Consider the following 12,394-nt stretch of genomic DNA (forward strand, 5'->3'; position numbering starts at 1 on the left):
ATTTGCCTCATTGAGAACAGATTTCTATTGAACCTCTTTAAGTATTTTTTTTAATTTTTTTTAACATTTATTTATTTTTGAGACAGAGAGAGACAGAGCATGAACAGGGGAGGGGCAGAGAGAGAGGGAGACACAGAATCTGAAACAGGCTCCAGGCTCTGAGCTGTCAGCACGGAGCCCGACGCGGGGCTCGAACTCACGGACCTCGAGATCACGACCTGAGCCGAAGTCAGACGCTTAACCAACTGAGCCGCCCAGGTGCCCCTCTATTGAACCTCTTTAAAGTGGGAGCACATCCATAACTGATGCCTGCAGAGCGGGAATCAGCTAACAGTAGAGGAAAGAAAAAGTAAATTTACCTGGTTCTCCATATCTGAAAGAGCAACCTGCTCTTTGGAGGGAGGATGACTAGGTATCTTTATCATCAAGTAGGAGGACAAGGAAAGGGAAAACTATCCCAATAAGTAATAAATTCCTCAAAATAAGGGAAGAATTAGAAATCAAATGGCAATTCAGGGCAATTTAGGAGAGACTGGGAAGTCGGAGTGGATATTGATGGCGTTCACACGTGGCTTCACTGAAGAAAGATGGAGACAAAGACAGAAAGATGAGATAGAGACAGAGAACCCTGTGCAGAGCCCCCGTTCTTACTTGGCAATAAGGTAGACCCCCTGATGGTGAAACAGCTCTTCGGAAAACTGGTTCCAGCAATTCTTTTTGTTTAGAGCAATATCCACCTGCTGCAGTCCAGAACAATTCAGCAGAACTCTCAGGGCATCCCGGGCATAGCTAAGGCCCCAAAGAAGAGCTGAGTCACCACTTGACAGTGGCCTTCACATAGTGAAGTTCATGTGACCTGCCTTTTCATTCTGTCTGGGGCAGGATGCTGGTTTGGGGAAAGGGGATGTTTCAAAGGAAACCAACTTTCAGTGCTCTCCGTCTTTCCTGATTAACAGTACATGGGATTGAGGGTTCAATTGAAATGGTGGCATGTAAAATCTGGGATTAATCATGGAGCAGCTTAGTCATTTGTTAGCTTAACAGGTTATTAGCACAAAATATTAAATGATGTGATAATTTGCTGAAAGTGTCCGCAGGGTTTCTTCTTCAGATGCTTTAAATAAATAGATACATTCTCATCTGTGTGGGTGCATGTCTGCTTGAAAGACAGGGAATGGGTTAAATATCTTAATGGGATGCATTGTGCTTTGGAGTTTTGCCTGGCTTAGAAGTCCACCCCTGATGCGGGCAAATAGCAGGCAGTGGGTCCAGATTTCCCTGGGGCAAAGCTAACTGTACCGCCTTGGGTGAAAGGGAACAGCTGAATCTTACCTTACATGGACAGAATATGTACCCTCTTAAGCCCACACATCACATCACCAATCATAAAACTTCACAGTTCATAAAGCACATTTGCACGCGTTATTTTAATCTCACACGTACAATTACCCCGAGAAATCACTTTCAGGGAGTAAATGGCAGAGCTATCATGGGCCTGGCTTTGGCTCTAAAGCTCCTACCTGCTCTCTCTCCCCTTGGTGCCCCCCAACCTGCTCCGACTGTGGCAGAAAGTGGGGGTGCTTCTTTATACACGCCACATACACTCAGGGAGGGCGCTAGCTCACTTCTAGGTACTCGGGGTAGTTTCACAAAGAAAACTGTAATAAATGAATGCATTGCGTAGGATTATAAGGAGTTCCACATGAACCCGAGGGACTAGAAATAGTTGACAGCTGGGAGCTTATTTCTTATTGACTCTGAAATAACCACTGCAATCTCACAACGGCCTGTCCTCTGTCACCAGTCTCAGTTCACTGATGTAGAAGACTTGGAGCATGAGGGCCATCAGGAGCTGGGGGAATAACTGGGCCACTGCTTTCTTGTACGAACCAACAGGCAGCAATGTGCACAGGGCCTGGGATGCCTACAAGGGAAGGAAAAAGAAGTCAAGAATGTAGCCATCTGCCTCTAAACCCAGTCAGCCTTAGTGAGGGTGAAGGGAGGAACACCGCAATCCCTCCTGCAACCCCCTGAAGGCAGCCTGGAGGGTGCATGCATATTCATTCATTCCCTAACAGCTATGGAGTCCATTTTGAATGGAACTATGCCCAGTAGTCTATGGCAATGAACTTTCAAAGTACTATCAACAACCCCCTAGGTGCCAAACTGGAGGAAGCAAGCTGGTTCCCAAGGACAGTATACTTCCCAGTGTCCCCTTCATATGTGGCCATGAAGGATGGTCCTACCAATAACCCAGGTCCTTCCCGTGCTTCAACAATCCAGGCCAGTGAGATGGTTAAGAGGAGACAGGCCAGATCACTAACAGTCGTTGGGCCCACGAACCACTGCAACACCCACCTGCCACATCAGAGAAACACATCCCACCACCTCACATTTGTGGAGCGCTACCCATTTTGTTTCCCATTATGACTCTGTAAGACTAGAATTTACTCCCAGGAGTGGTGAGTTTAGTCCTTGGGAGATACAAAATGGTGGGCGCAAATGACATCAGGGCTTCACATGCGTATCAAAGTCTATCCAGTCTAGCCGGTGGCTAGTCTCTGAGACCATCTGCAAACTTCCGCCCTTGCTCCATTCTCTCCTTTCAGTTTCCTTGGAGTCACTCACTTACTAGGCAAGCTCCCATCCACAGGGCTTTTGTCTTTCTGTCTAGATATTCTTCTCTCTTGCCCAGGTATTTGCAAGGATCACTCCTTCACTCTCTGACTGGATGTCACCTCAGCAGAGGCCCCTCCCCTGACCAACCTTCCTAAACTCCCTGTCACTTTCTTTTACTCACATCACTTTATGTCTTTTCTCAGCTCTATATCATCTGATACATAACACAGTTTTTTGTTCATTGTCTGTGTCTTTTACCGGAATGTATGCTTCCTGGTCGAGGTGTGGCATACAGTAGGCACTCAATAAATATGTGTTGGATGAATGAATGAATGAATGAATGAATGAGAGGACAGTGTCCAGAAGTATGACCGAGTCCGTGGGAAGATGGGGATTTTCATGATCAGAAAAACAACACCAGGACAAGGAAGCACTTAGTACTTAATACTTAAGTATTACTTACCGCTACAGGCATCATATTAGTAGTATCGAGAGAGAAACGTCTTCTTTCCGGAAGGCTAGCATGCACTTCCCCAGGCTTTCCTTTCAGTATCAATAAGATTGTTTTCAGCACATGAGGGGCCACGCTTGACTCAGAACCTGCCGCGTGCCACATCAGTATCAAAGTGCTGCAAACACAGCCCCCACCCCCCGCCCAACCATCACAATGAGAATCAGGTTGTTCATTTCCTGCTTAATACAGTGTCATGAATCGAAGTCTTTTTTTTCTTTTACATGTTTATATACCAAAGAGATCACAGACAAGTCTAAACCAAACTGGCATGCTCATTTCCAAATGATCTCATTAAGTCTCTTGTCCTTGAAAACAGAGGAAGAGTGTCCTTGAGATCTTATGGAAAATGCAGTCGGCAAGTCTGCAAGTTGATTTCCTACCACATTTAAATTTTTTTGTTTTTTTTTAAATTTTTTTTTTCAACGTTTATTTATTTTTGGGACGAGAGAGACAGAGCATGACCGGGGGAGGGGCAGAGAGAGAGGGAGACACAGAATCGGAAACAGGCTCCAGGCTCTGAGCCATCAGCCCAGAGCCAGACGCGGGGCTCGAACTCACGGACCGTGAGATCGTGACCTGGCTGAAGTCGGACGCTCAACCGACTGCGCCACCCAGGCGCCCCTAATTTTTTTAAATGTTTATTCATTTTTGAGAGACAGAGAGGGAGCATGAGCGGGGGAGGGTCAGAGAGAGGGAGACACAGAATCCGAAACAGGCTCCAGGCTCTGAGCTGTCAGCACAGAGCCCGACTCGGGGCTCGAAGTCACGGACCGCGAGATCATGACCTGAGCCCAAGTCGGCCGCTTAACTGACTGAGCCACCCAGGCGCCGTGATTTTCTACCATATTTAAATATCTGTCCAGCTCAGTATCAAGAACTGATCAGCTTTCCCCACTCCGTACTCTGGTCCTCCCATCTTGTGACCTCGTTTGTCCAGGAATAACAGAATATTTAAAAAACTGGTAGGGAAATACAAATTAATGTATAAATAAATATATCAACTTAAAAAAAAAACCCAAAGAGGTAGAAATACTAAGTAAAAGATTAACTATATAAATTTAAATATTAGAAAATTAGATTTAAAAAATTGAGCTCAGGGGGGTGGGCCCTTTAGTGAAAGGTCACACACATTCTAGTGGCACAGGTGTCACTAGCACCCCGGCTTCTCTACCTCCAGTCCCCTCCCTCCCTCTGCACACCTAGCCACTTTTCAAGATTATTTTTACTAGTGCTCATCTTAAAAACTGCTACACATCTCTGTGTGGGTACATTCCTGATACCTTGTCAACCCATGCGGGGTTCTGGATCCTACTGCTCAGTCTCTCTCAGTTTAGGTTCCTAATAGGGGCCTGGTCCCCTGGAACAGAGACATACCAGCTCTTTAGAATCCATTACTCAACTGTTCCTGCCTTTGGGGCTCAGCTTACAACCAAGCTTGGACCCACATGGACATCAGTTTCACATGGTCTGTCTCATTCCCTTACCTCTCAGATCATACCTTCTAACCGATCAGACATTTCTTCTGTTTGTCTGATGTAGCTCAACTCTAAATCCCACTCTTTTCTGCCTCAGCCCCCACCTAGATACACAAGATCTGCTCATGACTATTTAAAAAAAATTTCTTAATGTTTATTTTTGAGAGAGAGAGTGCACAAGTCGGGGAGGAACAGAGAGAGAGGGAGACACAGAATCCAAAGCAGGCTCCAGCCTCTGAGTTGTCAGCACAGAGCCCGACACGGGGCTCGAACTCACAAACCGTGAGACTGTGACTGGAGCCAAAGTCAGATGCTTAACAGACTGAGCTACCCAGGCGCCCCTGCTGGTGACTATTTTCATGAAGTTCACTTAACTCTATGCTTGCTTTCTGTACTCCCTCATTTCATATTGTTTGTACTGGATTCATTGGCAACTTGCACCCATTTCTGACAAAATGCTCGAAGGCTGGTAATATTTAACATACAATGGGGTGCTTAATTCCTGAATGAGAAAACGCTGAGTCTTATGAAGATTTTTAATTTCCAGGAATTTTCTAGGTAGTAAAATACTTTGTGAGTTTAAACCTCCTAAATAAATACAAGCTTTCAGTTGGAAAAAGAAAGTCAGTCATATAATTGGTTTGGCATTTTGTGAGTTTTGATGTCCTTTTACAGATGTTAACTCATTTAACCCACAATAGTTGATTTACAGATAAAAAAGAATTTTCCTCATTTCACAGACAGGGAAATCTGATCACGGAATTTAGAAACTTGTGTGGCTGGGAAGGAATTCAGATTCGTTTCCAAAGCCTGCATCCTTTTCGTAATGTGACTTCCTGCCTTTTACACTAATAGTAGAGAAGTATTACCTTCCTTCTCAAGGTACAAATGATGGAAATGGAGTGATGTCCTTTACTCTGCTCGTCTAATGTGTGTTAGGCTCATACTGTCCCATAGGCTCACACTGGTATTCTTTTCCCCTTACTATTTTCTGTGATCCTGGATCATGAATTTCAGATAAACATGTAAGTAACAGGGGACTCTCCATTATATCTGGGAATTTTTAATGTTTCATTATTTTATTGGCAGGTGGAGATGCCTTCCATCTGCTCTTCCTAAGTGAGAAAAAAAGCACTATAAGTTTTATTACTTACGGGGAAAACGCCCATCATCACTCTGAGGAGTGCTTTGTTCCCGTGGTATATGCAGCAGAACACAATTTAAAGCCTCAGATAAAAAATAGTGACGATGATCATTTGTCAGTGGTCTATAGTATTGTGTAGATATCGTACAAGAATATGAATAACATGTATGATCTTATTTAAGCTTTATGATCGTCCCGTGTGTTACAAACATAGATACCCTCTTTGAGAAAAAAAAGAAGCCTGAGTCTAGCTCTGTCTGATTCTGGAGACTGGGAACAAAGCACTGTAGGAAGGGGTGAGGGGGCCTTACTCGTCTGCTGGAACTGGATAATCCATAAGCTGAAAGATGACCTTCTTTGGTGAAGTACGTGTCAGCAAGGTAGTGACCCGCAGCATAGCTTGCCTCATCACATGAGAAGAGTTTTCACGGAGTTTCTTATAAATAGCATCCACAATCTTAGACACCTGGAAAAGTAATTTCAAGGGTCAAACAAGTGCCTCTTGTTCCATGGCAACCTGTCAACCAAGGCATTTCTTGGATGTAAGAATTCGGTCCTTTTCAGAATGGCCACGGCAGCAATTTATACACAAATACGCACTAGAGGAAAGCATATTCACGTGTGCGACTGACTACACAATGTAAAATACTTATTTGGATGAGAAGAAGCCTGTCTATTTACTATAGTGGAAAAATACCTGTTTTTTTAAATTTTAATTTATTTACTAAAATTTTTTAATGTTTATTTTTGAGAGACAGAGCATGAGCGGGGTAAGGGCAGAGAGAGGGGGAGACACAGAATCCAAGGCAGGCTCCAGGCTCTGAGCTGTCAGCACAGAGCCCGAAGCTGGGCTTGAACTCACAAGCCACGAGATCATGACCTGAGCCAAGTCTGACGCTCAACCGACTGAACCACCCAGGTACCCCAAAATACCCATTAAAAAGTTTATTTGGGGACGGTAGGCTTCATTATATAAAACACATAGGCTCAGTGTAGAAAACGTGTATAATTCAAGTCCTTTAAGAAGGAAGTCAAAATAGGGGCGCCTGGGTGACTCAGTTGGTTGGGCGTCCGACTTCAGCCAGGTCATGATCTCATGGCTCATGAGTTCAAGCCCCGCCTTGGACTGTGGGCTGACAGCTCAGAGCCTGGAGCCTACTTCAGATTCTGTGTCTCCCTCTCTCTCTCTCTCTCTCTCTGCTCCTTCCCCACTCATGCTCTGTCTCTCTCTCTCTCTCAAAAAATGAATAAACATTTAAAAAAAATGGAAAAAAAAGAAGGAAGTCAAAATAATGGAACAGAAAAACAATGGAACTGTATCCTTTAAAAACTTTCTGGCAATTAAAGAAGACTTGAATGTGCATATGGAATGGGGAAACTGTGTTTGGAAGAATGGCCCAGAATGGTAAACACTGAGTCATAAGCTTGCAAATTTTATTCATAAGTCCTATGTGTGTTCAATGTTTTCCCCTTTTTATGCATTCCTAAACAAGGAGATTTCTAGTTAGACCTGAAATTTGTCTCAAGCTAATGGTTGTAGATTCAACATCAATTTTCATCTTCCTGGATGCCTGCATTTTTTATTTGGAAATACTCCTCAGAGATCATAAGCTGAGATGTTGGTTGACGTAAATTTACATCCCATTGCGATTGCCTCATGTACAATTCAGTTAGTTATCTGTGCACAGACCTCTACTCCAAACAAAAGAAAAAAAATAAGCGAAGTGTTAAGAGTGCAGGACATTCCTTCCGCCATATATGCTCCAAGGGGAGCACGAAGTGGGAGACAATTAAACATTACTCTTCTCCATAGACATTTTTTAAAACATTTACTCATTTTTGAGAGACGGCGAGAGAGCGCACGCGCTCTCATCCCCTTTTCTCCTCATCCCGTTCCTTTCCAGGCAGTGCGCCCCCTTCAACAAGCCAGCTATGTCACTGTATGCTCAAGTGTGCTGTAATGATCTGCTTTCATTCTCAAGAAAAGACTTGCTGTGTTACGGTTATTTAGAGACTGGAAACCCACAGACTCCATGTGCAGTTTCAGTGGTTTCCAGGGATAATTTTAACTATGCACAATTTCCCATTATAACTGATTTTAGAACCCAGCCCTGTTTAAGATGACAATCCACTGTACTCAGTACTTTAATTGTTTGTGGGAGCTTGGGTGGAGCGATGAATTGCTGAACCCCATTTCTGTTCAGTTGCTCTCTCTCTGTTTAATGATTTTACTGCGGCAGAGGCTAGTTTTTCACGTCTAGTTTTCTGTTGGGCTCCTTCCTCTTCCCCTCCAGGGCCTTGGTATGGCTTTATCTACCCTCTCTCACCGCATGAGAGAAGAGCTTAATCTATCAAGGAAATGACTGTCGCCCTCCAGCTTTCCCCTTGGTCCAACTTGCCTTCTGGAATGCTCCTGGATGTAGCCATGTTGGGAGTTCTATAGAAAGCTTTACTTCCCCTTTCCTGCTCGCTGAATTTGAGTATGAGCTCTCAGTTTATTTTCTTTTTTTGTTTTTTCAAACATTTTCAAACACTGATTCATTTTGGAGAGACCGAGCGCCCGTGGGGGAAGGGCAGAGTGAAAGGGAGACAGAAGCCAAAGCTCTGTCAGCACAGAGCCTGACATGGGGTTTGAACCCATGAGCCGTGAGGTCATGACCTGAGCCGAAGCCGGATGCTCAACCGACTGAGCCACCCAGGTTCCCCTCTCAGTTTATTTTCAGTCAAATAACACCATGTGTCAGCACCAGAAACTGAGAGTTCAGCCCTCATGTCACCATCAGATCAGGGCTGGTTTCATGAGCAGGTGACCTATGCATTTGACAGGGTTCCGCACTTAGAAGGTTCAGAGCTTTGCTGTCGCCATCTCGAATATTGAAATAATTTTATTTTTGAGCTTGTGTTTTCGAAGTGAAGTCCCATGGGACCGTAGAGCATGCACGTGAGCCGGGAAGTTGGTGGCTGTGGCTCCCGTGTGCAGTCCGGTTCACATGCAACGTGCACAGTCTAAGTGCACAGACTTCCAGTGGACCCGAGATGTGTAGCAGTCAGTGGGAAATCACAGCGCGTACAAGATAAGCATTCATTGAAGCCTCAACCACTTAAATGGAAAATGGTGACTCATCAATAAGCTGAAGGTAGAAGGCGTTCATAGAAAGTGTGAATGTCAGAAAGAAATACAAACAATCGAGTTAGTTTTGTGTATTGCTTCCACTCTTTTGGTGCGAATGAAAACATATTCGTGTATGAGCGGTCACTTGCATTATTTTCTTGAGTTAAACACTTCTGTGTTTTCACCTGTAAATGGCATGGCACGATGTAAAAATGGCTGGTAAAATTTGTGCTACTTTAAAATTTTAGTTTTTTTTTTTTAACTTAAAGACATTAAGTAGAAAATAAAAATGCTATGACAAATTGAGAGAAAGAGAGAGACCATGGAGGAAAGGGGGGAAAAACTTCATAGGACTGTATATATATTTTAGGTTTTCATTTAAATTCTAGTTAGTTAACATATAGTGTAATATTGGTTACAGGAGTAGAATTTAGTGACATATGATTGTATATTTAATGGCACTTTAAATAATAGCACATGTTTTGAACAGGAAGCCCCACGTTTATTTGCACTTGGCCCCACAAATCATATAGCCAGCCCTGCAGCAAGCTGAGGGTCCCTGAAAACTTTCCTTAGTGGCTACGCAGGAGATTTCAATGATATCTGCATTATTCTACAGTTATTAATGTATTTCTTTAAAAAAACTGACACAACTGTGGCAAAATGTTATTATTTGGTATGATTGGCAAGTAAACATTCATGCCATTGTTTTCCACACTTTCCGTATGCTTGAAATATTTCACACACAAAAAACCCTCATTTGATCAAAGCGACATGTTGAACAATAACAAGAAATACATAGGAAAAGAAGTAGCATATAACAAAGGCAACGAGAGAATAAAGTTAGAGAATAAACTCCGTGCCCCCTACTCATTGTCAAGTGTCTTACCATGGTGACCTTATGGGCATGATACTCCAGAGTCAGTTTCAGTATGGTTGATGCCTTGAATGCAGTTACACAATTAGGTGAAGACAGTGTCATCAGGAGACTCCACACAAAGTCAGTCAGCAAGGACGGCATTAAAGTTTGTCCTACACTCTGAAACCAAAAGGAGAGCCATGACCTCAGGGCTGACCAACAACAACATAAGAAAGACCGCTGAATTCTATCATCCTGGAGAAGCTCCAGGCCCAGGGGCCAGGTACCGCTACGTGGTTTTGGGGGGGCCTTAGGCATTTTTGCCGTTCTAGCCCTCTTCCTTCACTCAAAAATGTTAGAAGTCATATTTCACAAGTGTGGTGATATTGAGATGACTAGAATTCAAGTGGAATTGCATTTATTTTTTTTTTTTCTTCTGATTTTTAAAGCGGCTCAAATATTTTCATCTGGATAAGTCAGCTGTGGGGCCAGGCCAGGAAGAAATGAAAAACTATGAACTGCTTGCAAGAGGCTCAGAGGAGACTGCCCATCCACTCATTAGCCTAATCATGGCACTCAGGGTCCCGAGTCCAGGGCACTGGATGGAGGATGGAAGGAAGTAGAAGAACTTTCTAGTAAATTCTAATTTTTTTAAATGTTTATTTATTATTGAGAAAGAGAGAGACAGACAGAGCATGAGCAGGGGAGGAGCAGAGAGAGGGGGAGACACAGAATCTAAAGCAGGATCCAGGCTCCGAGCTGTCAGCACACAGCCCGATGCGGGGCTCGAACCCACGAACTGTAAGATCATGACCTGAGCCGAAGTCGGTCACTCAACCAACTGAGCCACCCAGGCGCCCCTCTAATAAATTCTAGATGCTTGGTTTCTTCATGTAAATGGATAACTTCATAGTCAACCAGGCTCGTGATTTTTGAGGTGTGGGGTGGGTGAGAATAAATGCTTGATTCTGGAAAAATGCACTATCATCTGTGTCTCTTTGGTGAAATGACTCAGTAATTCAAATTCAAATTTAAGGTGCATATTTAAGACATCTATGTATTTTTGACTGTTATGTAAGGTGTATCACCTCCACATCTCAGCTTCACACGATTCTATCCCCTCGGCCATGGGAGGAGAAGACACTGCTTCACGTATGTACTTTTTAGCAGGAACCAAAAGACTCTCCCACTTCCAGAGATGAGCTAGCCTTGAAGGGCGTCCCCAGCAACTGTGCTGAGCTGTTGGCTCCATGTGTGTGGCTAGAGGGCCAGGTATTAGACAGCCCAACCTAGGCTGCAGAGCTGGGTGACCTCGCAAGTGTGTGGATAAGCCCACGTACCTTGAAGAAAGTGAGGGAGTATACAGAGCCCCATAGGTTTCCCCAAGGGTTGGGGTCAGTGTAAAAATTATTTACGCGGTACTGAGGTTTATCACTTCAACTTAAAATTTGTTTTAATAAGGTTTTTATTTTTTAGAGAGAGAGTACAAACAGGGGAGATGAGCTGAGGGAGAAAGAGAGAGAGAGAAAGAGAAAGAGAATATTAAGCAGGGTCCACGCTCAGTGCGGAGCCCAATGTGGGGCTCGATTTCATGACTGTGAGATCATGACCTGAGCCCAAATTAAGAGTTGGATGCTTAACCAGTGGAACCACCCAGGGACCACTAATAGGTGTTTTAAAACAAAATCTAAAGCAAGTTATTTTGATGTTTGCTGAGTAAATTATAATACTATTGAAAAGCCTGTTGATTGATGACTCCACTAACTTTGCTGAATAACCAGAGTTCCCCATCTTTAGTGACATATTTATTAATCAAACAAAAGAAGTATAAAACTAGAAAATACCTCATGTGCATGCTATAAGGATTACATAAAAATAATATAAATTGCTATATTCAGGAATATTTGGCATCATTCTTACTCATAGAGATGCAAATCATGAAGGCAAACACTCTACATATTATTTACTCTGTGCTTCACTGAACTTTAAAAACACGGAAAAATTTATTAAAAATAGAAACTGTTGAAATCAGTTGCCACTAGGGACTCCTGGGTGGCTTAGTCGGTTAAGCATCCCACTTCCGCTCAGGTCATGATCTCACTCCTGGTGGGTTCAAGCCCTGCGTCAGGCTCTGAGCTGTCTCCCAGTCTCTCTGCCCCTCCCCTGCTTACTCTCTGTCTCTCTCTCAAAAATAAATAAACATAAGAAGAAAGAAAGAAAGAAAGAAAGAAAGAAAGAAAGAAAGAAAGAAAGAGAGGGAAGGAGGAAGGAAGGAAGGAAGGAAGGAAGGAAGGAAGGAAGGAAGGAAGGAAGGAAGGAAGGAGAAAGAAGTTGTCACTAAAAGTAATAATACACATGAAAGAAAAGCCATTGGATAAAGCGGGGGGTAAGTTACCTGGGCAATTTTAGCTCTGTCTCGTTGCAAGACTTTGGGTACAAATTCTGTATCACAGGACGGAGACAGGAGGCAGTGATTTCCATGCTTCTCATACTTTGTAGATTTAGTTTTTTCAATGTCCTCTGTGTTGAGAAAAAGAGTTTAAGGTTTTTGTTGATCATCAGTTCCTTCTATGGCATTGCTGTTTCCAATTTCTCCTTCCTATCCGATTCTGGAGATATAAAGTGTTCTGAACATTTAACTCTCTGCTGACAGTTTGATCACATCAGATAC

The 12,394-nt window shown here is 43.3% G+C and overlaps 1 protein-coding gene across 1 annotated transcript in view; it reads right to left on the reverse strand.

Annotated features, from left to right (window-relative positions):
* MROH9 (maestro heat like repeat family member 9) overlaps nucleotides 1-12,394 on the reverse strand; it is an 88,520-nt gene that overhangs the window by 23,093 nt on the left and 53,033 nt on the right. The window contains exons 9-14 of the mRNA XM_015062283.3: nucleotides 12,119-12,243; nucleotides 9,754-9,903; nucleotides 6,064-6,218; nucleotides 3,083-3,248; nucleotides 1,782-1,924; nucleotides 652-789 (exon numbers count right to left, since the gene is read on the reverse strand). Coding sequence (XP_014917769.3) covers nucleotides 652-789; nucleotides 1,782-1,924; nucleotides 3,083-3,248; nucleotides 6,064-6,218; nucleotides 9,754-9,903; nucleotides 12,119-12,243 — 877 coding nt within the window. The remainder of the gene's footprint in view (nucleotides 1-651; nucleotides 790-1,781; nucleotides 1,925-3,082; nucleotides 3,249-6,063; nucleotides 6,219-9,753; nucleotides 9,904-12,118; nucleotides 12,244-12,394) is intronic.

This window comes from Acinonyx jubatus, chromosome E4, assembly GCF_027475565.1.
Source record: "Acinonyx jubatus isolate Ajub_Pintada_27869175 chromosome E4, VMU_Ajub_asm_v1.0, whole genome shotgun sequence".
Taxonomy (NCBI): Eukaryota; Metazoa; Chordata; class Mammalia; order Carnivora; family Felidae; genus Acinonyx; species Acinonyx jubatus.